The sequence below is a fragment of the Notothenia rossii genome (assembly GCF_949606895.1).
Source record: "Notothenia rossii genome assembly, chromosome: 2".
NCBI lineage: Eukaryota > Metazoa > Chordata > Actinopteri > Perciformes > Nototheniidae > Notothenia > Notothenia rossii.
The window spans coordinates 11,666,649-11,690,175 of NC_136904.1; the positions used below are offsets into that span (position 1 = coordinate 11,666,649).

The 23,527-nt window shown below is 39.8% G+C and overlaps 2 protein-coding genes across 2 annotated transcripts; both read left to right on the top strand.

Annotated features, from left to right (window-relative positions):
* The first annotated feature begins 845 nt into the window (after window positions 1–845).
* On the top strand, window positions 846–5,797 carry cry5 (cryptochrome circadian regulator 5). The gene is made up of 11 exons (XM_079666761.1): window positions 846–1,024; window positions 1,485–1,701; window positions 1,791–1,985; window positions 2,112–2,230; window positions 2,392–2,546; window positions 3,263–3,403; window positions 3,620–3,787; window positions 3,925–4,065; window positions 4,658–4,809; window positions 4,896–5,128; window positions 5,237–5,797. Exons 2-11 carry the CDS (start codon window positions 1,487–1,489, stop codon window positions 5,296–5,298), a joined length of 1,581 nt encoding a protein of 526 aa, XP_079522887.1. The 5' UTR covers window positions 846–1,024; window positions 1,485–1,486; the 3' UTR covers window positions 5,299–5,797.
* A 5,078-nt stretch (window positions 5,798–10,875) lies between these two features.
* Window positions 10,876–22,676, top strand: LOC307030483 (alpha-protein kinase 3-like). The gene is made up of 14 exons (XM_079666948.1): window positions 10,876–10,951; window positions 11,160–11,372; window positions 12,968–13,089; window positions 13,399–13,516; window positions 13,902–15,174; window positions 17,014–19,069; window positions 19,218–19,365; window positions 19,484–19,611; window positions 19,713–19,748; window positions 19,843–20,117; window positions 20,305–20,393; window positions 20,504–20,721; window positions 21,215–21,263; window positions 21,360–22,676. Exons 2-14 carry the CDS (start codon window positions 11,245–11,247, stop codon window positions 21,673–21,675), a joined length of 4,956 nt encoding a protein of 1,651 aa, XP_079523074.1. The 5' UTR covers window positions 10,876–10,951; window positions 11,160–11,244; the 3' UTR covers window positions 21,676–22,676.
* Window positions 22,677–23,527: the final 851 nt, after the last annotated feature.

Consider the following 23,527-nt stretch of genomic DNA (forward strand, 5'->3'; position numbering starts at 1 on the left):
TGTTTCCCGCGGTAGATGTATGTTAACTCCTGCATGGTGAACACTTAATCTACACATCAGTACAGAAACGTATACAATCATTATTATTCTGCGGGGAAACAGCCTTGTTTTCAGCGTTGACAAGGTGCGTTTTACAATGTTTGTATTTCGATATATTTATTTCTTAACCCATAAAGACAGTTACAAGTAGCTGAACGACGATTTGGAGTTCTGTCAGATAAATGTAAAAAACACATACAATTATGATTTTTAAAAAGTTATTATTTTAAAGCAGTATAACAAGAATCGACATGTAACGAACGTGTTTTATTTTAGGCTACAGTTCACTACTTGAGAGTAAATATAGTCTGGGTAACATATTTTTACCACTGATAACGCCATGCTTGTTTTTAATGTTTAATATATGTCCATGGAGAAAAAAAGTTCTTATTTCGTACATTCACAAAACATTTCCAACAAAATATTTTTCAAAATACAGCCCATCTGCCGTGACATTGTTACCGCAATGCCGTGACCCGGATTCGAACCGGGGTTGCTGCGGCCACAACGCAGAGTACTAACCACTATACGATCACGGCGAGCTACGATGAGCTGGCGGGATTCTCAGAGTGAAAACTTGATCTGTTGAACGGGATCTGAGCGGGGCTACTGGATGACGTAGAGAGGGTGTCATTATTGGGGGTTTTTCTTCCCTTGTACGACTTTTTATTCATCTCTTATTGATTGTAAAACTTGAAAAACACATCGCTTGTACAATTTCATTCAATAACCTAGCCTCGGCCGCCTTTAAAAAACATATTTTAATCGAGGTGACGTGCAGTATAGCTGGTCTTGTTTGCAAAATAGGGGCCTCTGGTGGACAGACAGCATGGGCAACGTGTGGCGCTTCTTTCGTCTTTTTGGCTGATTTAGCTGCAGACGTTGCAGAGCTTCCGGTTTTATAAAACAAATCAACGTGCTGGTTACCAAACGCAGACCTCTCAATAAACCAAGCGGATTGTAACTGTTTTGAGCCAGAATTACGGTAAAGTCTGACCACAAAACTGTGCATCATGTGGCTCTAACTCTTCCATGTACATTTTGGACACTTCGACAGTTGTTATCATATTATGCGTTAGTTGTATTAGTTCTGTGTCGACACATCTATGAAATTATTCTGCAACTGTGTCTTCCTATTGTTCAAAAACAGCTGAATGCATTTCATTTTAGGTCGAGATATTCCACATCACCACACGACTACATTTCAAGCAAATTTGTGAAAATAAATTTACTTTTAAGCTAATTGTTACATTTGCCAGAAATGCAACACAAACGTGCAAATACTACTGCAGTTTGTTTTAGACTTACTTGTAAAGCTGCTAACTTAGCCCCCAGTGTACTTTTTGCGTTTCATGTCTGTGTAGCTACCCACATTTCACCTTCAGGGCTCAGTGCAATAAAAATAAAAAAGTCTAAAGAAATGTCTCCCTCCTATGTGTTCACAGGCATGGCTCATACTTGTATTCACTGGTTCCGCAAGGGACTCAGGCTGCATGACAACCCAGCTCTGATGGCTGCTCTGAGGGACTGTAAGGAGCTGTACCCTGTGTTCATCCTGGACCCGTACCTTTATAACAACACCCTTGTGGGTATCAACCGCTGGAGGTTTCTCATTGGATGCCTCAAAGACCTGGACTGCAGCCTCAGGAAACTCAACTCCAGGTAGAGACAAAAGGGCAACAGTCTCACAAATATTAAAACACATACACTTATTGTTATGTTGTCATATTGGTGTGTGTTGACTCCTTTAGGCTGTTTGTTGTGCGAGGGAAGCCAGAGGAAGTATTCCCCAAGCTGTTCGAGAAGTGGAAAGTCACAAAGTTAACCTATGAGTACGACACAGAGCCCTACAGCCTGAGCCGGGACAAAACGGTGACCACACTGGCCAAAGAACATGGAGTTGAAGTCGTCTACAAAATCTCACACACTATTCATGATATGGACAGGTATTAATCATATTGAAAATGTACACATTTTGGGGGGATCACACATTGTTTCCTTACAGTTTTTACTTCTTAAATGTCTGATTTCAGGTTAGTGTCCTTATATTATTGTCTGTCATGTCTTTATAGGATAATTGAGGAAAACAATGGGAAGGCCCCCCTTACTTATAACCGTTTTCGAACAATATTGAAGGCTATAGGTAACCCTAAGAAACCCATCCCTGCACCAGCTATCGAAGACACTAAAGGTACTACGAACTACAGTGTGTCATGCCAGTGAATTGTTATAATGTCTTCATGGAAATAAACAGTAAACCAGTGAATGTAAGCATTCAAAAACATTTAAAGCTAACATACAGCTGTTAAACTTGAGCAGTGGTGGATTAAAATATAATTTCTCTTGTCACAGATGTGAAGACGCCTTGTTCAGAAAACCATGACAAGAATGATGGGATACCTACTCTGGAGGATCTCGGTCATGACACCACAACTCTGGGAGAGGAGAAGTTCCCAGGAGGAGAACAGGAGGCTCTGAGGAGATTAGACGAAAACATGGCAAGAAAGGTATTTTAGTTTGAATAATTATTATTTCGCTGTACACAACTGAAGGGCTTTTGACACTGAGACTCTCTACTGAGTATAACATGTTCATTTTAGAGAGTATTTTACACTTGATTAAAGTCTTTTTCAGAAATAAATATTATGACGACAACCTATATAGCATCTGTAGAGTTGTTTAGGGCTCCTTTTCAGTGGGGAAAGTACTGAGGTCCTTTACTTAAGTAAAAGTACTTATACCACAGTTTAACTTGCAAGTAAAAGTCCTGAGTTGAAGATGTTAGTTTAGTATTATCAGGTTATTGTACTCAAGTATAAGTTATCAAATTACTTGAGTAAATGTTCTTAGTTCAATTTCACCACCGCTCCTTTTACAGAAAACTGTGTCGAAGTATGATAATGGTTTGTAATGTTGTTAAATCTTATGTTGACTTATATTATATTATTAATAACATGTTCTTTTGAGACTTTATGGAAAGTTTGAATGACATTTTCAACCTTTTTAGCTCCAAAACGTTGTATGATTAATTGTTAATACAATCCTTTATCAACATAAGGGGAATACTGTTTGCATTCTTTTTCATTTATTAAATAAATATATATAACATAAAGATTTATATTTAACAATAACTAATAACCCTGGGAATGAAGATGTACATGTCTCCTCTTTGATATATTGGCTCCATCTGATTCACATTGCTTCATCTGTTTTCTTACTCCAGGATTGGGTGTGTAAGTTTGAAAAGCCGCAGACTTCTCCAAACTCTCTGAGCCCCAGCACCACAGTCCTCAGTCCATACGTCGCGTTTGGCTGCCTGTCTGCACGCACCTTCTGGTGGAGGGTGACAGAAGTCTATCAGGGGGTGAGTGTCACCATGGAGGTAGAGTTTTTGTAGGTAGTATGCTACTGAATGAGTAAGGCTGTGCAACTGAAGGTTTCTTACATTTAAACAAATTAGCAAGATGCTACGCTGTACCAGAACATGTGTTACAACAAGTTTAAGTATTGATGCATGGCCCTAATTTTGACATTTAAAGGTAAAATGAGTCTGACTGTTATGTATATGTGTTATTTGCAGAAGAAGCACTCGGAGCCTCCAGTTTCCCTGCATGGCCAGCTGCTGTGGAGAGAGTTTTACTACGCCGCTGGTGTGGGTATCCCTAATTTTGACAAGATGGAGGGCAACCCCGTATGTACCCAGGTGGATTGGGACACAAACCCCGAATATCTTGCTGCATGGAGAGAGGTAATAAGACTGTATTTAAATGGACATGAATGAAAAATGGGAAATGATATTGAAAGAACAGTTTTCATGATAATTCAGAAGCATAGCTTATTTCCTGGATCATCAATGTTTCCTGGGTGCTCTGTATGTCCTGTAAGGCTCGGACTGGTCTCCCTTTCATTGACGCCATCATGACTCAGCTGAGGCAGGAGGGCTGGATCCACCACCTGGCCAGACATGCTGTTGCCTGTTTTCTCACCAGGGGAGACCTGTGGATCAACTGGGAAGAAGGGCAGAAGGTGTGTAAATATTTAAAGTCTCTATTGCTTCTGTATGTTAGATAATGCACGGAGCACACAATCCATAGAGTCCTGTGTTACCATGCGTAGTTCACAAAATAGTGGTTATAACGAAATAACCTCACTATATTTTCTGATGAAATGTCTTTTCACAATATATACCAGACTAACCTTTTAGATATGATATAAAGCTGTTTGGCACTGCGCAATACTGCAAAGTACAGATATAAAGATTAATACTTGAAATCCTTAATCTTTGTTTATCATATACAGGATTTTATCATTATCAGATTACGTTTTCCTGCCTATTTAAAAATGTTACACATCAAAGTCTGTTTACAGTGTTGGGACTGCTGCATGACTATACAACTATGTAGGGTCGGTTTTATGGGGTTCATTTTGTGTCTTTATTATTCAATCAATACATAGACTTGACAGCAAACCTATCGACACTGCAATTAAAATAAAATGTTTTATTCCAAGGTAAATGCATGTGTTTTTAAAAACGTATTAATCAATATTTTTCAAAGAGTGATGTAAAGTGCAATGCTAAATCTGTTGACTTTTCACATTTTGTTCACGGCTCCTGAAGGTGTTTGAGTATCTTTTATTGGATGGCGACTGGGCCCTGAATGCTGGAAACTGGCAGTGGCTCTCAGCGAGTGCCTTCTTCCACCAGTACTTCAGAGTTTACTCCCCTGTCGCATTTGGCAAGAAGACAGACAAAAATGGAGATTACATCAAGTAAGACCAAAAAACCAAACAAACTTAAAAAGTCACAAATGATAGTGATTCATATGAAATCATTTTACCTTCCCTCTACTTGATAGAAAGTACCTTCCTCTTCTGAAGAAGTTCCCAGCCCAGTATATCTACGAGCCTTGGAAGGCTCCGCGCAGTGTCCAGCAGGCAGCAGGTTGCATTGTGGGTAAAGACTACCCGCAACCTATTGTACAGCATGAAGTGATCAGCAAGAAGAACATCCAGAGGATGAAGTTAGCTTATGCTAAGAGGTCTACAGATTCTGCCGAATCACCAAACGAATCACCCAGCAAAAAGCAAGGTACTGCAAGAAATGTGTACTTGTCTCAGGGGTATCACTCTTTAGCCGTTAGTCATGTTTACATAATGTCCTGTCTCTTCAATTCTTCTCTTTCTTCTTTTCTTCTAGGTGTCAAGCGAAAGGCTAAATCCGTCATTGACATGCTGCAAAAGAAAGACAAAAAAGAATAATGGTACACAAAAGAAGCTATAGTTACACCGCATTGTGTGGGCTGAAAGCTTGGGACACTTTTTTGTGTATACAGACAGTGTACTTTGTCTGTTTCTTCTCCTTTAACCTGTTACTGTTTTATATTGTATCTATGCCAATATTTGTAAAAAGTGAGTGAAAGGGTATACTAAAAAAAATATGTCTTGCATGGATATTGAGGTAAAATGTATAAGGATTTATGGTATTGGTATGGCTTGTATGAAGACCACATATTTTTTAAAGAAATCGGGTTGCATCTTCAGCACAAGTACTGTTGCACCTTAAAGATTGAGTTAATTTTTTTATGGTTCGTTTTTTTTATATGCAATATAAATAAATTCATACAAAATATAGTTTGTCACAATTGTTTTGATTTTTTTTCAATGGCCCTGTTTACAGCTTAACATGATCAGTTTCTCTGTCATCACTTAACGTTCATGTTCATCCGTTTTTCCTGCAATATAGTGAACATTGAAAACACACCTCTTGTCTTTTTTATTATAGCAGCGAATGGCAGAATTCAACCCAGTACACTGGTGGTATTTTGGAGCTCTCACTATTACCATTAGAGGTCACTATAACTCCACCGCTGATTGTTTTTTTTACTTTAGGTAGTACAACTGTATATCATTCATTTAGTGAACTGGTCAATTCGAAGACTTAAATCTGAGTTTAAAAATATTAGATAATCAGCCACTAAGCCACAGGGGTCAGATCAACACTGTGCAACAATGATATGAAATGCCTGTAAGAAAACTATTATCTTTGCAACATTTTACATATTAAATGTGTTCTAGTTTTAATTATTATCTCCTTTTTAGGTGAAGTAACATTTTATTTAAGAGTGCATTGATTTCAATTAAAACACTTTTTTTTTATTCCTAAAATGTTGAATTGAAAACGTGTGTGTGTGTGTTGCACGGCACACACAGCTGTCCTCGGAGGTCAAGTCGTCTCTTATTTCTGCTTCCTTGGAGCTGACACTGGTGTGAATATCCAGAAGATGATGTCACAGCCTCAGCAGCGGGCCAGACGGCCATACAAAGCCAAGCTCAGTTTCCACAGAGACCTGTCAAACATCAAAACAAGCTGCTGTCCAACTGGCATGCTTGTGGGGGTACACTTGGCACCGGGCCACCTTGCCAATAAACTCCCAAATAACAGGTCTGAACAGAAATCAACATCCCATCAATTATATATTGTTATTTGATATTTTTCAGGGACAATAGTCCTAAAGTCGGTATACTATTATGCATTCTATTTGTGGTGCTATAAACATGTTAAGTTGTCCCAAGCCCCAGAAAAATGTATTTATATGATCAAAATCCCTTTTATATGACCCTCCACCGCAGTTTGCCCACCGCTGTGCCCCTCCGTGTTGACACCTCACCTCTCACACCATCTTGGATCTCCGTACCTTAATATCCCAGTTGGATTTGAACAGCATGTTCCCAGGCAGCTGCCGTTTCATGGAGCTGAATTTATTTCAGGAGTTTATCTGCTTCACGAGCAGCAACACCCAACAGATAATTCACACTTTCTACGATACCAAGTTTGCTAGATTGGAGAAAAAAAATCCATCTTTCAGTGTTTACAATCCTTTGGCATTGACAACATGGCAGATTCATTAGGAGCATTCATTAACACATAATGCAGGATTAGCCAACAGAACACACTCCGTTTTGGCTACTACTCACTCAATTAGTTCGTCACCTCATAAAGCATTTTCTGAAGATCACCACGACCGCAGATAGGACTGGATATCAGTATTTGATACCTCAAAGTATCGACCAAAATAAACCATCAGAAAGTATTATTGGAACTTCTGCAGTCAAGGGAAACCTGCATATGATCCTTTTTGTATCCAGGTCTAAAAAGAAGTCTGGATTTGAATGGATTTGCTCACTGCCAATCACTGAGCGTTTTTTGGTTTATTGCTTCATTGGCTCATTATAGCAGTTGATACAAAATATTTGAACATATACTACATAAACCTTCATTTTGTAGTTTTGTATACTTAATATTTTCATAATTTCAACACTTGGGGAGGAGTGGAGGTGGCAATTCTCAAGGTATCGAATGAAGAAGGCTACTCTATTGTAAACTGAAACTGGTTTTGGTATCAGTATCATAATGTTTAAAACTATACCCAGACACTAGTGGACATGTCCATAATTTCCAATTACATTTTATGCTTCAATGTCAGCCCTGAAAGAGCTCATCAGTGGAAACACGACTACCTGTTTTGAGGCCACTTTACTCGGTGATGAGTCACATTCAGCGCCTGATCATGACAACAATCATACTACTGTTTAATTGCACAGAAACTTTGAACTACATTGACATTCATTTTGGCTGACATTGTGCGTGAGTCAAGCGCATAATGTTTTTTGCGGGAGGCTGAACGCAGGTGTTCTCTGAATCAGCCTGATTTATGAATAAACACATGTTTCTAATTTAGCCGTAGAATGACATTATAAATGGAGATAGTGAGAGGACAAGAGGATGTTGTGAGTGAAGGTTCATGAGCACATGCTGAAAGGTCACTATTTATTAGACTTCTATGGAGCTGATAAATAAATGCCGCAGTGAAACTGAAGAGCTGACAGTTGTCCAAACTGCTTCATACCTTTTGGTCTGTCCCTATCTCCTCTCCGACACACACACACACACACACACACACACACACACACACACACACACACACACACACACACACACACACACACACACACACACACACACACACACACACACACACACACACACACACACACACACACACACACACACACACACACACACACACACACACACACACACACACACACACACACCTCTTCACACTTCCTCAACAACAGTCCGGTAGGACTGGGCTTATCCATTACCACTCAGGCTCTAATGACTGATTATAACAATTTACATTTGCCCACCAGTGACACCCTTCAATTTCTGGCAGTGAACAATTATGTTGGCAAAAGACAGATAATGGTATCAACAAAGCCAGAGGTAGTGATCTCAGTGAGCATCATCTGTAGCCTCATAAATCTGCCAGACTAAGCCACAACAGGAGTTTAAAAGGCTCTATACATAGCTAGGCATGAGGCAATGGGCAACCCACTGTTGAAATCTTGCTGCCCAAAGACCCCGGGTGAATTCAGATTTGGACATGAATCGTTGAATCATTGACATAATTATTTATTTTCGGGAAAGGGAGCATGGAATGACGTGGTTGGCAAACATTTGTGGAAACAAAACCTTATGGAAAAGCCACATTTTGTCTATCAATTCAGATTACTTTATTGTGCATTATGTTTGCATAAAGTTGAAATGTCTCTTTGCTCAACATAGACATTAACTGCATCTTACAATAACATCTTATAGTGACCAAGTGACAATAATTCTTCAACTGGCACATCACAAACAGTGATACCCAACATTATCTAACAAAAAATAAATGTCTATTTAAATGAGTGACTCTATGAGTTACAGAATGTCCTAAAAAGCAGCGTTGATTCTTGGGCGGGGACCTAGGGAAAAGGACTAAGACAAGGCGCCTGAGTGAGTGGAGTGAAGGGGGCAACGAGTCCCAACGGGCCTATTTAAAGAGACTTTGATTTGAAATGGTCACAGCTGATAGAAAACATTTTCTTGGCTATTTGTATTTGCAGTATGTGTCCTAATGGCAAACAACTGAGGAATATTTTATTTTAATTTTCATGTTTTAGTTGTTTATTGAGATGCTGCCAACGTAATTGCAAATGTTCTGTAATCTCCTAAATATGGCTCAGCATTAGGAAACCCCTTCGCGGGAGAGCCACATGCTTAAGGAGGATTCACTGACGTATAGTCACATGACAGAGCCGCCCTCTGTCGTGTTTCCACACCCTGCTGTGCCTTGATCTTTCTGTACACACCCCGTCCAGAACACCCTGATCCTGCTGAGGCAACTGTGTTCTCCACACACACACACACACACACACACACACACACACACACACACACACACACACACACACACACACACACACACACACACACACACACACACACACACACACACACACACACACACACACACACACACACACACACACACACACACACACACACACACACACACACACACACACGTCTATCACTGCACTTGGCATGTGTGTGTGGGTGTGTTTATGAGATCATGTCAAGGAATCCATCCATTTAAATGCCCCACTGTGTGTCCATGTTTGGGATTTAAAGGTCCCTCATTTATAAATCAGGCCTATTTGGTAGGAAATATTCTTTTTTAAAACTTGTATAACTTCTCCAGGTTGCAAAGAGATAGTGTTCAACATAAACATTAGGCTACGCCCTCACCAATGTTATTAGAGGACATAAATATTCTCTTGTTTTGAAATAAAATTCTTCATTTAATCTTGGTCGTAAAGTTGAGCTTGTCCCCTCCTGGCAAGAAAAGTGGAAAGAGTGGGGAGCTTCTGAGGATGGCGATGGATGGAACAAAACATCTAAATAGCTAAACAGAAGTCACATCGGCATGTGTAACACGAGGAGTGTACAGTATGTAACTTGATATCTCTGAACGATTTAGGGGAAACACACTCAGGAAGTCCTAATTTATGCTCGTAGAGTAATTTACTATCAGTTCAAAGAGGAGTGTTTGCAGTTTGTTTACCATGCATGAAAAAGGTGATGATAATAAATGTGAATTCTGAGGATTTTAGGTCTTATTTGACTTTTCACAGAATTTTGATTTATTGGACAAGAAAAAAAAATGTAGCTAATTAAATTGCTAATCATTATTAGGTGAATGTGTCTGTGTGTGTGTGTGTGCTTGTGTTAAGATAAGAACCCATAGCTCTTTGGCAGTCAGTGGGATCTGTCTATATAAGGCTGTTCTATTCCTACTGCTTTTCCTCTGGGGATCTAATGCAATTGTCGCTCAGTGGACAATGCACGCCAGAGAGCTTGGTGGGCTTTACCATCTCCTATTTTATTATGCAAACACACTTTCAACATCCTCTATCTGTTTGAAAATGACATCATGCTAAAGAACAAAGGGGAAAGAAAGGTGCAAATAGAAGTAAAAGTCACTCCATAGTTTTATGCACTGCTCATATGAAGGGACTTCAAAGTGAAGGCAATGTTTTCCTTTATGAAAAACACATATGATTAGTTTTTCTACAGCCAGTTAACAAAGCTTAACGTTGAGGGGGAAGAGCAGAAAGCCACTGACAAAACAAGTGGACCCTCTATTCTCTGAAGGCATGTAATCCTTTGAAAAGAAAAACCCCTTCACCCTGTTTTTAAATCCTCTCCTCCTATCCGGGGAACTACCAAACCTTGGATGACCTTGTGACATTCTTTTGTTTTTTTCCTTCATTAAAAAATCATTTTCCTCTTACAGACCTTTACATGTTATTTTATTGTATTGTTTTGTGCTGGCACATTGTTTGCTCTTTTATGAAACGGTCCTTAGAAAAAGTTTTGGAGAGGCTGATGTGCTCTTGTGCCTATTTGCAGGCCGACTATAAATAGTCTAGCAGCCTACGCATGCTCATGTTTGATTGGAAATTGCAGCGCCTTAAGTCAGAGCTGTGGGGTATCTGTCAAACGAGGGAGAGGAACTCGTGAATGGTGAGTTTACGGAACAAAACTGACTGTATGTAAATACTGTATAGGACAGCATGTACAAAAGAGAGAGCATTACTTGCTGATGTTTGTGTTTTCATCCTCAAACCATAAAACATTCTTTATTTTGAAACTAATTCTAATTTATTTAACATAACTTTCTGTTTGTTGTATGTCAAGTTAAAGTCTTCATGTACTATTTGTTCTCTTTCAGATCTCTGTGGAAAGCCAATAAATAAGGGACTTTTTTTTCTGAGAACTTCCCCCCCCCCCTTGAGTATTTCTTTATCTGGTGGAAAATGGGCTCACGGAGGACAACAGCACGCGCCTCTTTTGGCAGTGGAGGATCCAGCAGTGGGGAGGATATGAGAGCGAATAGCCGGCCTAACGGCTGCAGCTACATCTCTAACGTCAGGCCGGAGAACAGGTACAGACTCAACACTAACCCAGAGTGCTACCTGTTGAAACCACCACAGGCACCATGTTTCTCCTACTTCAAGACTTGACATGGACCTGTGTGCCATATTATTATTTTGTTTGTTGCCATGGGTCACTGGAGTTTAAATAAACTGTTGATTAAGAACAACATCTGAGTTATGCATCACGGGCCCCATTTCACATCAAGCAGTACACTAACAGCAGCTTCTACATGGAAAGATTAGTTCATGGAACAAGATGTGGTAACCTTCATGTTTACCTTTTTAACGGTACCTCAGGTCATAGAAATATGTTATAAACAATATTTTGAGCTAAGAATAATAATAGTTTTCCTTCTAGCCACTGTCACAGGACTAGACTATTGGTACAACGACTTGGGTCAAATACACAAAACCTGGGAGTGTTATATCACTGAAAATGTAAACATGAAAATTATTTTAAGGTCATGGACAGGGGTCTGTTTCCAGGTTAAAAAAATTATAATTAAGAATGAAATGCCAAAAGCTAAATTACTATAGCATTTGTATTCGTAACATTACATTTCCAACAATATAAACAACAGTAGTTATGAAGCCCATGCCTTGGTATATTCTTTAAGTGTTGCAGTATTTAGGATAACTGTCTTGTTTTGTTTGCTTAATCACAAGAATATGCAGTGAAGTGTGTAACAGTAACCGTGCAATGACCCAACAAGGAAATGGATGTCAACATCAGACATGGATCAACTGCACGTCCTGTACACAAGCAGCACGATACGGCTCTTATAATAGGCATGCAAGCCAACATTAATTACAATCATTATGTGTTTTTTTGACATTTCTCACACATCTACATATGCCGTGATGGCTAAGTTTTCTTGAAACATTCTATTTATGGTGAGGTGTTTCATTTTTATGATTAATGTCATATTAGTAGACCTCTTTAAGGAAACACCACACATCTTTGCAGAGGTCACAAGAAATGTTTTCCCTTGTTAATTTCCTTTTTATGTGATCGGTGTAAGATATGCCTTTTATGTGACCTGTTTACATTTTTTTGTAGGATGTAGGAATCTAAGTTTTTGTTAAGGATGTGATTTGAGGCATACATTACACTTTCTTCAGCACTTATTTAGATACATACAACAAGGTGGGGATTTAAATCTCCAGACAAAGATAATTTACAATCTGTTTCCTTCTCTTTTAATTATGTTCTGTCCTAATAAACTAGCTCCACAAGGCTATAACCACCATTTTCCCAATCCAAAATGTCAATTCTCTTGTGAAGCGGCTCAACACATTTGTTATCATCCTTTCTTTTGGACTGTGGGTGATGTGACTATGTTGCATGTTTGTTTTGAAATATATTTGTTTAATGTTTGACTCATTTGGTCCTTAAATAAACTTCCGAAGTACTGCATGTTTTTCTGAAGTGGTTGTTAGGGTTGAACTAAGACAACCTGATAAATCACTCCAATGAATACTGTTGCCCTGAATTCTGAACACAGAAAAAAACACATAACGATAATCAAAGATGTACGTAATAATATTAACATGAAAGAAACAGAATGACAGCTTTACTGACCATCTCTTTTGTCTTTCACAGGAGCACGCTCTGCAGTATGATGGCACAGTTAACTGAGGAAACACAGCCCTCCTTCGAATTGACCCTCAAGTCAAAAGCCGTGTCCGAGAAATGCAATGTGAAGTTCTCTTGTGTGGTGACAGGTAAACACAGCCTCACTCTTACACTTTGCAAGACGTGACACGACTCTTCATAATCTAAGAATGTGTAACAGGAACCTACAATAATACAACGATAATTCAACAACAACAACAACAACAACAACAACAACAATATTGTAATCCTCTATGCATTGTGTCATTCATCTTTAGCACCTGAAACATTTTCAAGACATATTATTTCTCGATTTATACCGCATTTAGAGCAATGGAAACTATCCGCTACATTTATTGTTTTTACATAAATATATAAGAAATACATTTTTTAAATTCCTTTTTCTTTTTTTTCTTCAGGAAACCCTACTCCTCAAATGACTTGGTATAAGGACGATGTGCAGTTAGACAGATACTGTGGACTTCCTAAATATGAAATATTCCGCAATGGAAAAAACTATTCCCTACACATTTACAAGTATGTATGTTTGGAAACACTGATTTCATATCAAAACTGTATTAGCCTCAACCAACTTTAAGTAAAGAAATGTATAACATTGCACAGTGGCTGTTAAGATTTGTGTGAAAAAGAACAATTCACTATATATCCTTATATATTAAAAAAAGAATAGCCCTCATTGTAAAGAAAAGTTTTTTAGCAAATAGCACATAGTGTTTTATCTTTATCTTTCTGTGATGAAGTAGTCTTGCCCAAATGTAGTACGACTTTTAATGAATAGCTTATCCCCTGACAAGAGCTTGGCTAATACTTCAGTTTTACCTCGTCAGCAATGTTTACTTTGCTTTCTTGCAGGGACCAACTTGCTCAATATAATGCAACTTAAATGGGCTTTTCTTTGCAGTTGCACTGTGGAGGACGCAGCTATATACCAGGCCTCAGCCAGCAACACTAAAGGTATTGTGTCCTGCTCTGGGGTTCTGGAGGTGGGCGAAATGAACGAGTACAAGATCCACCAGCGGTACTTTGCCAAGATCAAGCAAAAGGCCGACAACAAACGCAAGGAAGTGGAAGGTAAAGAAAACCAGGAGCCGATTCGAACCATCAGTCCAGACCGTACAGCGAGGAAGCGCCGCTCCACAATGGACACCTTTCTCAGCACACCAAGCTCCTTGGAGGATGAGGGCAATGAGGAGAGCACGCAGGCTCTAACTGAACAGACTGAGGCCAGGTTACATGAGGCAACTGTGAAGGAGATGGAGGAGAAATCAGTCCCCATCACTAATGGCACAGTGTCTGCTGTATCCAATGGACAGACCGTCAGTGAAAACGGGAACAAGAGTGGGACAAACATTTATGACTCTGCCCCGAAGAGTTTTACTGCACAGCAGACAAAAACTCCCTTTGTCAGGAAGAAGATTAAAATGTCCAACAGTGCACAAGAAGAGCGGGAACCTGAGGAGAGAAGCGCAAAGGAGGAGAACATTACCCCTGTAGTTCTGGCCTGCACAGAGTCAGTGCAGGTTAAGGGGATTTCAGAAGAGTTCATGGAAGTAGGAAACACTGTTAGTTCCTCAGTTGTGGATTCAGTCCCTAGAAAGATGGCACAGGGGCATCAGAAATCAGAGGAAGTATTGCTGGCTGACAGGCATTCAAAGAATGAAAGAGTACCCGTTGAGGTGGCTGTGCCTTCAAAGAAGGAACAGCTGTGTCTTCTAAAGAAGGAACAGCTTACTGCCTCTGTACCTCCAGCTGCTCCTACATCTACAGGTCACAATATGTCTGGAGCTAAAGGCAAAAAAGATGCAAAGCTTGAGAAGGAAGCTGGACGCAACAATCCAGAAAAAATATTGGAAATGCAAAAGCGAATTCCTCCCATCACCTCAAAACAGAGACAGTCAAGTCCTACAGCACCTCCCCGGAAACATAGAAACTTAGTTAAGGGGAATTTGTCTAAAATAGAACCTCAAACAGTCATGGATGTTGACAAGAAGTCAAACACTTCCATTGCTGGGTCTTTAGCACGTAAAGAGATTGAGGCCATAAAGGCACCGTGTGAAAGCACGTCTGCTTCACCTCGGCGTCCATGTGAACAGGCTGGAGATAAGCTGTCTCTGAAAGAAACAGGCCCCTGCCAGAAAAATATGTCTGTGTCTCAGCCAGCGCAGCTGAATGAGGTGAGTGAGGCTTTTTGCATGAGCTCATGAGTGCTTTGTGCTGCCAACACAGGCCTCATCAGTAGCTATTTATAGCTTTTACAAATATGCCCTGCTGTGTGACAAGAATTAAATGACGCACATGTTGACAGTTGCAACAGGTAATGTGTTGCAATTGATATTGTTAGTGAAAGGTTGGACAGTTGCAGCATTTCTTAGGATAGGATATATTTTGAACATTTATAAGCAGATCTTTTCTTAAGTAATATGTTAACATTTTGGGAAATACGGTTATTTGCTTTCTTGCATTGAATAAGATGATGATTAATAACTTGAACTTTGGATAAAAGCATCAGCTAAATTAAATGAAATGTAATAATGTATGTCCGTTAATTCTAAAGCATTAGATAACAGCTAGCAGAAGAGGGCTTAATTTAGCATAATTACTAGAAACGGGGAGACATCTGGCCTGGCTGTGTCATAAGGTCATTTAGATTTTTTACCGTGGTTTATGAGCTTTAGAGGTTTTGATAGATTTTTCTTATATGGAAATGGAACTGAGATCACTTCTGTCAAGATTCAGTGCCTTATTACAAATGATGTGAATCAAATTGCATTTTGCCAGCAGCTGCTAAGGCTAGGCTAAGCTAGCAGCTGCTGGCTGAAGTCTTACTGTACATAAAACAAATCTTAAATATTTAAAAGAATACTTTTAAAGATATGAATCAGAATAGCATTGATCTTTAAATAAGTGTTGTTCCCAAAATGTCCAACAACTAACAGCTTGAAGTGAAATTGAATGGAGGTGTTGTGGTGACCTGCTTGATGATGCAAGTGCATGAGACTAAATTAAATTCTTTATTATTCTATCAGCACATGATCTCATGGAGGGTCATTTTGCAACATCCCAGATCAACACACTGCTATAATCATAACTCTTTATGTTCCATTGCTTATGCAAAAATACTGACTCCAGCTGATGGCTGAATACTGAGAGCATTGCAAGCTGAGAAAAAAACACTGCACAGCTGAAGCACCTCTTGAAATTATTCACATTCCTTTCTGGCCACATTTAAACATAAAATAGCAACCTTGTGAATAGGCGTCACAGTGCCAGAATTAGTATGAAGCGTGGGAAGGAAGACAATCAGAAAAAAGCAAAAGACGCAGATATTTTTAATGAATTTTATAATGACATTGTAAAGCTCAAACCATTAGTTAGTTAGAACTATTTTTAGGTTTTTTACAGTTGCTTTTAAAATCAACAAATGGCCTAAAAGAGACCCATGAGCTATATCATATGGTAGCTTATCTCAGCCATGAAGGACTGACATATGACACAGGGAACATCCCGTGGTAATTTAAAAAGAGTTTCAATTTAAATGCAGTCTTGATAAGGATATGACGCTACACAAACATGGTTGTATGGCTCTGGTGTATGGAAGAGAGCTGTGCAACATGCTTATGTTTCATTATATACCAAATATAGCACACTACTACCCGGTTTTTCTCAATCAAGTTTTAGTGAATGTCCTGTATATGTATTTGATATGTGAACATATTTAAAATGTGAATTTAAAGAAAGTGATGTCCCAAGATTTTTTAACAAGCTACAAACATTATCATGGAAGTTATTCAATTTTCTTGCAAATAGACCAGGTGATGTATATGTCTTTTGTTCATCACTTAGGTCTCTACATTTATTTTTGTTCGAAGGTCTTCCCTTTCCATTCTCTATTTGTTGTTGGTTACACTGTTGCTGTTTATAACATTATATGTGCTTATCCATGTTCTGCATAGCCGGGGATAAGAGAATAAGTATTTACAGCATGGAAATCTCTGCTTTTATTTTGCCTCAAGGTTAAACAGGTCCATACAAAGAGGAACAGGAATGATGCACCTGTCAGCCTTGAGCTTCCACATAACAGGATGGATATGCCTCGACCACAAAAGACTCCATCAGAGAGAAAGACCACGACAGATGACATCCAGAGCCCTTCCGCGCTCTGTGGTGTTCAAGTAGCAATTGGCAAAATGTCACAGGACACATGGGATCATTCCAGGGGATCAAATGAAAGCCATACAGTCCTTATTACAGACGTACAGAAGTCACCCTTCAAAAGCACCGGTGGTGGTGAGAACACCTCAGGGTGTAACGTTTCTTCCAGCGTCGAGCAAAGCCAAGCTGATACAGCCATAAAAACTGTTGAAGGGACAGAAATACAAGTTGATGAGAAGGTAAAACATAACGAGGCAGGTAAGTCATTGGCGCAGTCTGACAGCATGGCCCCGAATGAGAAGATAGATGAGATGGAGACTGAAAGTCCTACTCTGCATATGACTGAACACACTGGAACAGAAAAGCCCAAAGATGCAGCAGATAAAGACTCTGATGTCCGTGTAGGGGATGTATCTAATAAAGAAACAGAGAAGAATGAGCATTTATTAAAAATGGCGGAGGAAACTAGTTCAGCATTGCAGAATTTGAAGTCATTTATAATTGAGCCTGCGATCCAACTCCTTACAAAAAATCCAGGAAAAGCAAATATATCAGAACTCCAATTGAAAGATTTACAGGAAATTCAAGAACCTGTAACAAAAATCATATCTGTAGCTGAACTTCTGAGATCACAATTAAAAGCTCTTGACGCCACATTAGCAAATTCAGTGACCACCATACCAGTCCATGCTAGCGTTTTACAAAATGCAGCTACAGCGGTGACTGAAAAATGTGAGGAAATAAAGGAGAAAGACAGGAAACCAGAAGTAGAGAAGTCAATGTCTGACAGGAAAAGTGAGACACATGATGATCAACCTCTGAGAACAATAAAGGAAACTCTTACGGAGATTTATAATCTACTAAATGAAGAAAATCAAGGTGAACTTTCGCCGCCTGTTCAGGCTTTACAGAAACCTCTTTCAACCCCACCTATCTCTGCTGTAGACACTGGCACCACTAAAGAGACTACAGGACTTCATGGTAGTGATAACAAGTATAATGAAAGTGTTATGGACATTGCAGCGTCAACTCTGGTTCCTCGGAAAGAATGCCCAGTTGTTTCTGTTTGTGGGAGCGAAAATGACAAACACGAGTTTCCTCTTTCGACATCTAATGATGAACTGACCAAAAGACTTGCATCCGGGACTGTAGGTTTAGAAACTGGGACTCCACTTGCAGTGAAACCTATAAAGGCCAGTAGCCAAGAGTCGATTATAACAGTTTTGGAGAATGCCAAAGGTAAACCTGTTGACGGCAAAGACATGGGAGTTATACCGAAGTTAACAGCAGAATCGAAACCCGACAGGCAAACCAAAAAGACGATTACTGAAACAGAAGAACACAACACAACAAACTGTTCTTTGCAGAGTGAAAAGGTTCCTACTAAAAGTGAACTTGGCACAGATACAAAAGAGAATAATATTAATATTATTCAGCAGGATAGCTCTATGGTTAAAGAAGTTCGAAGGACTAACTCCTCGGGCAGTTTAACTCCTCAGGCTAGTCCATTATTAAAGAGAAGAGACTGTGTTTCTCCAATTCCTTCTGCGACTCCTCAAGAGCTGGCCTCTGGAGCCAGACGCAAAATCCTTGTACCCAAGACTAAATCTGAGGAGGCCTCAGAGGCCACAGCACCAGTTGATATCCAAACTCAGAAGAAGGAAGGTCCTGCTGAGAGCAACAGGCTTTCTGTAAGTCCTGTGACTCTCTCTACGTCTCCAAGCATGTCACGGCGGTCACCGCTACTTCAGATACCTGGTGAGCAAACGCCTCCAACAGAGAGGCGTTCTCCCCTCGTGAGCAGGAGGAAGATGGTGTCTGAGACGCCGGCACCAAGTCAGCCACCTAAAGAGGAGATCCACACCCAGAAAACTGATGGGAAACCTGCAGAGAAGGACAAGCATGACCCATTCAAAGGTAACATTTCTGTCAACAACACATTTGAGTATCGTTTTAGTGTTGTCACAGACAGTTTGAGACATAGGCAATGAATACCACACAATATGCATTGCACATATCACACTTGGTGATTTGCTTGATTGTGTCGCGTCTCTTTTCCCTGCAGCTCCTCAAGTTATTCGTAAGATCAGAGGTGAAAGCTTTGCAGACGCCTCGGGACACTTGAAACTGTGGTGCCAGTTCTTCAACATACTTAGTGACTCTACAATCAAATGGTACAAAAATGAGGAAAGGATTGCTCAGATTCAAAGAAAGTAAGTTTCCATTGTAATAGATGTTTAGAAATGTAGTACTTCCTATAAAATGATTCTGTTTTGTGTTGATTTAAATGATAAGTCTTAGCAAGAATAATAGTGTTTGTTTGTTTCTCAGTGCAGGGGATGAAACCCAGGTCAATCTTGCCATTGTTCAGGCATCATGCATAGACTCTGGTGTTTACGGTTGCACAATCACAAATGAGTATGGGACCGACTCAACAGACTTTCTGCTTAGTGCAGACGGTGTGTACTTTTGGCTTATATTTGGCATAGAATGAAAATGTTCCCTTGCATCTCTTGGACTCAACATTTCTCATGCTGTGTCCTTTTTCACTGTGTTGCAGTCTTGGCTGGAATGTCCCTACGTGAGGACCTTGGTGGTAAGATGAGATTTTTCATGTTTGGATCATGTCTTTCCTGCGTCAGAGCCCAAATGCTTTTCTGACTGACATTCTTATATTTGTCTCTATGCAGTTGGTGAAGAAATTGAAATGACACCCATGATATTCAGCAAGGGTGTAGCTGATTCTGGCACCTGGGGTAACAAATTCTTTGGCCGTATAATGATGCAGGAATCACATATTGGTAAAGGCTGTTCTCATAAAGTCTGGAGGGCAAAAGTCATCTATGGTCTGGAGCCTGTGTTCGAGTCTGGAAACACATGTATAATTAAAGGGCTCAACCCTATCGCCTATGGAGGGAAAGCAGAAAGCTGCCTTATCGACAGGAACCTGGACGTCGTCAAGCAGGTATGTAAAAAAGGTTTGATTTAATAAGTGTTTTAAAATATTTAATTTGATGAACTGACTAATCCAGTTAATCATTAATTGCCACCCACATAGGATTACAGAGACACTGATCAAATATAGATTAAATAAACATACTGATGTACATTGAGCTTACTTTACTGGCTATTCTCCAATGTTCGGCATACAGGAGTGTAAAATTCAGAACCTGGTTCGTGAATACTGCAAAATCTTCTCGGCAGAGGCAAGAGTGATAGAAAACTTTGGGCCATTACTTGTGTGAGTATAATCAGTTTACTCCCCATCAAACATTAACATCCTTTTGAGTTGTATTCACGATACAGGGATCATTAAGCCTCTCTAAAAACCATTACATCTTTTTCCCACAGGGTGCTGCCAGTCTACCTGATGTACCGACCAGCAAACACAGTCCCTTATGCCACAGTGGAGGCTGACCTGACAGGAGTCTATCAGAAATACTCTGTCCTGGATGGTGCAGGCAGATTAGACACAAAGTCTGGCTCTGAGGCGGGGCAGAAGTGCTGTGCCCTGCAGCACTGGATCTTTCAGTGGACCAGCGGCAATCTGCTAATCTCTCGGATTGAAGGTAGGATGACACCTGAATTTAGGGAAACGTGAAGTTTTTCCCATTTTTGCTTACGTTTAAAAAAAAAGGTGCTTTTGGACAATAACACCTTCTTTATGTACCTTCTGGTTCAACACACAACACAACAAACATTTACCAAGTTAAAATCAGCAGCATATTGAACTGAAGAGGCAGTGAACATGCAAAGTGTCAAAATTGATTAAACGATTAACCACCATACCATATATATTGTTTGCAATAAGGGGAAGCATGGGGGTTTAAGATGTTTGTACTGATCTTAAGATGTAACCTTCTCAAAGAGGCATGAGAATATTTAACGCCATTACACAGGATTTGTTATGCAGCAATATTTATGATAAACCGAGAATGCAACTTTCTACCTCATTTCAGTGCTCATGTAATACTGTAACAAGTCATGCTTCATGTCTGACACATTTGAATATTTCACCTGAACAACAGAAAAAGAAAGTAATTGCGCGGTGTTGTTTTGCAGGTGTTGACACCAAGATCACCAACGTTGGAATTTCAATCAAATCAACAGGGTTTGTGTTTTTTCTAAGATTGATGCTCATTTACAGGTAATTTCCATTCATCCTGATCACGACTGTAACATTTGGCTCTGTTGTGTCTCACTGCAGGCATCACGGTCTGCCTGTCGAAGGGAATCCCAAAGTGTTTGAGCAGTTTGTCTCCCAGCACCAGTGTAACTACTTCTGTGGTCTGCTCAGCCTGAGGTCACTAAAGATCATGGACTCTTTGTTGACACCAACCAAGCCCAAAGGCACCAAGAGCCCGTTACTTCAGCGTAAAATGGCTGGTGGCTCCAACAGCCCTCAGACAGGCCGGAAAGCTGATGGCAGCCCCAGACTGCCCCGGAAAACTGAGCAAAATGGAAGGAATACCCCCACGAAACAAAAAGCTGCTGACGTGCCCATAGCTGTTAAGGTGGAATAGAGTGGTTATCTCTCAATTAGACAGAATGAGTTGCAGAATTCGTTATGGAAATGGAGGATTTCAAGTTTTTTTTACCGTCACGCACATGTACACTGCACATAGAGTGATATTTTGTCTTTGCACTAGCCCCATTGTAGAAGTACAAGGAGCAGTAGGTCTACACCACCCTGGGATCCATGTTGGCTGCCAATGTCTTGCTCAAGAGCACCTTGATGAACTGGCATCTCTCTGAGTACTATGCACACTCCCCACTCGGTCCTTTTCGGGACTTGAAAACTCGACCCTCCAGTTTCAGAAGCCAAGTCCCTACCAACTGAGTTAATGCCGCTCAAACTGCTAAGAAAAAACCCTTCAGATACGAGGAAAAGATGAATAAATAGCATGACTTAAATATTTAATCATAACGGCCACCATTCCTTGCCATGATCACTTAGTGTGGATTGACGCCCTCACGTGTTGTGGTGTTTGTTAGTGTATCTTACATTGAGACTCAATCCACAGTGTAGCAGCAAGAAGTAGCTTTCCTGGGTTTGTATTCATCGATCCACGTACCATTGAAGGTCACAGATTGTGAATCCCAATCTCAGGTCACTGTGTTTGTACTAAATAAATGTGCAAGAAAAACATGTTGAACTGAAGAGGCATTACATGTGTATTTTTGTATTTAAGTTTAAGCACAATCACTTTTGTAGTCACCGTTGTGAGAATGTTCGGCAGTTATCGTGTTACTTAAGTACAACTAGAACAGATACACAGTACAACCAATTTTAGGCTGGGAATAAACAACCTCATTTTTTTTCCAGGAATGTATCAAGCTAAATGTAGCTTTACACGACATTGTTGTACAGTGGCAAATGGTGCTGTGGTTTTATATTGTAACCTGTCCTGTTTTCTTGCTGTTCTACATTGCACTGCATTTTTAGAAACTGCACCTTTGAATGCAACAGGCTGTAAAATAAAATAACATTTGTGAAAAAATAAAATGATTGAATTTGATAGATTACGGCTTGTACGTTTGAATACGCTTTAAAAGTGCATGACGTGCTTTTTAAATGTTGAGTGTCACTCTTAATAGATTTTAGCATATTATAGAGAGGGCTGAATCACTGTAATGAAAGCCACTCAGTCTATCTGACATCAGCAGTCACTCATTATCATATCGTCTAAAAAGATAACCCATTGTTATCTGAGTGACTCCTCTTATCTGAGAGGACTCATTTCTTTCTGACATTCACTTGTTATTTATAGCATTTCTATGCAAAGGATTGCATAATTTGGGCTGATTCCTTTACAACTTAAGTAAAGTAACACTTAATTTTCAGCTACATTCTTCCAGGGTTTCCAGCATTGGAAATAATTTGTTTTCAAATAATTTGGAGTTAGAACAATAAAGATTACAAATAAATGCAGCAACTTGATGAATATCTAAAAGGACATAGTCACGTTTGAAAAACGTTTTTAACCTTCTTTTTGCCATTGCATGCGTATGAGAGCTACCACTCAGATTCCTTCACATATAGTAGAGAACGAGGTGTTGCCCGCAACCGTTTACAGAGTGAAAGGCTAACTTCATCATGATAATCATTTGTGATTCCCAGTCATTAGTGAGTCATCGTTTATGTAAGCAGTAGCCTCACGCAGAAGTGTGATCCGAGCCGGTAAGCTAATTGCACGCTTAACAAATAAAGTTCACTTAGTGTCACTTCTGATGTTGTCCAGAAGCATGAGAGGGTCACATGCTGTCGACAGAAGGAAGAGCAGACATCAGTTGCACTGCTGGTTTATATTTCTAACACGTTACCTTTCTGTTGTATCTGTAAGATATGTGTGACACGTGTTGGCAGCAGGACAA

Bases quoted from the DNA above. Each gene is read 5' to 3' on its own strand.
- cry5 (XM_079666761.1), top strand. From the start codon at position 1,487: ATGGCTCATACTTGTATTCACTGGTTCCGCAAGGGACTCAGGCTGCAT. The intron at 3,404-3,619 runs GTGAGTGTCACC...TGTTATTTGCAG, and splicing joins TGACAGAAGTCTATCAGGGG to AAGAAGCACTCGGAGCCTCC. The intron at 5,129-5,236 runs GTACTGCAAGAA...CTTTTCTTCTAG, and splicing joins ATCACCCAGCAAAAAGCAAG to GTGTCAAGCGAAAGGCTAAA.
- LOC307030483 (XM_079666948.1), top strand. From the start codon at position 11,245: ATGGGCTCACGGAGGACAACAGCACGCGCCTCTTTTGGCAGTGGAGGA. The intron at 15,175-17,013 runs GTGAGTGAGGCT...TTTTGCCTCAAG, and splicing joins AGCCAGCGCAGCTGAATGAG to GTTAAACAGGTCCATACAAA. The intron at 20,394-20,503 runs GTGAGTATAATC...TTTTTCCCACAG, and splicing joins AACTTTGGGCCATTACTTGT to GGTGCTGCCAGTCTACCTGA.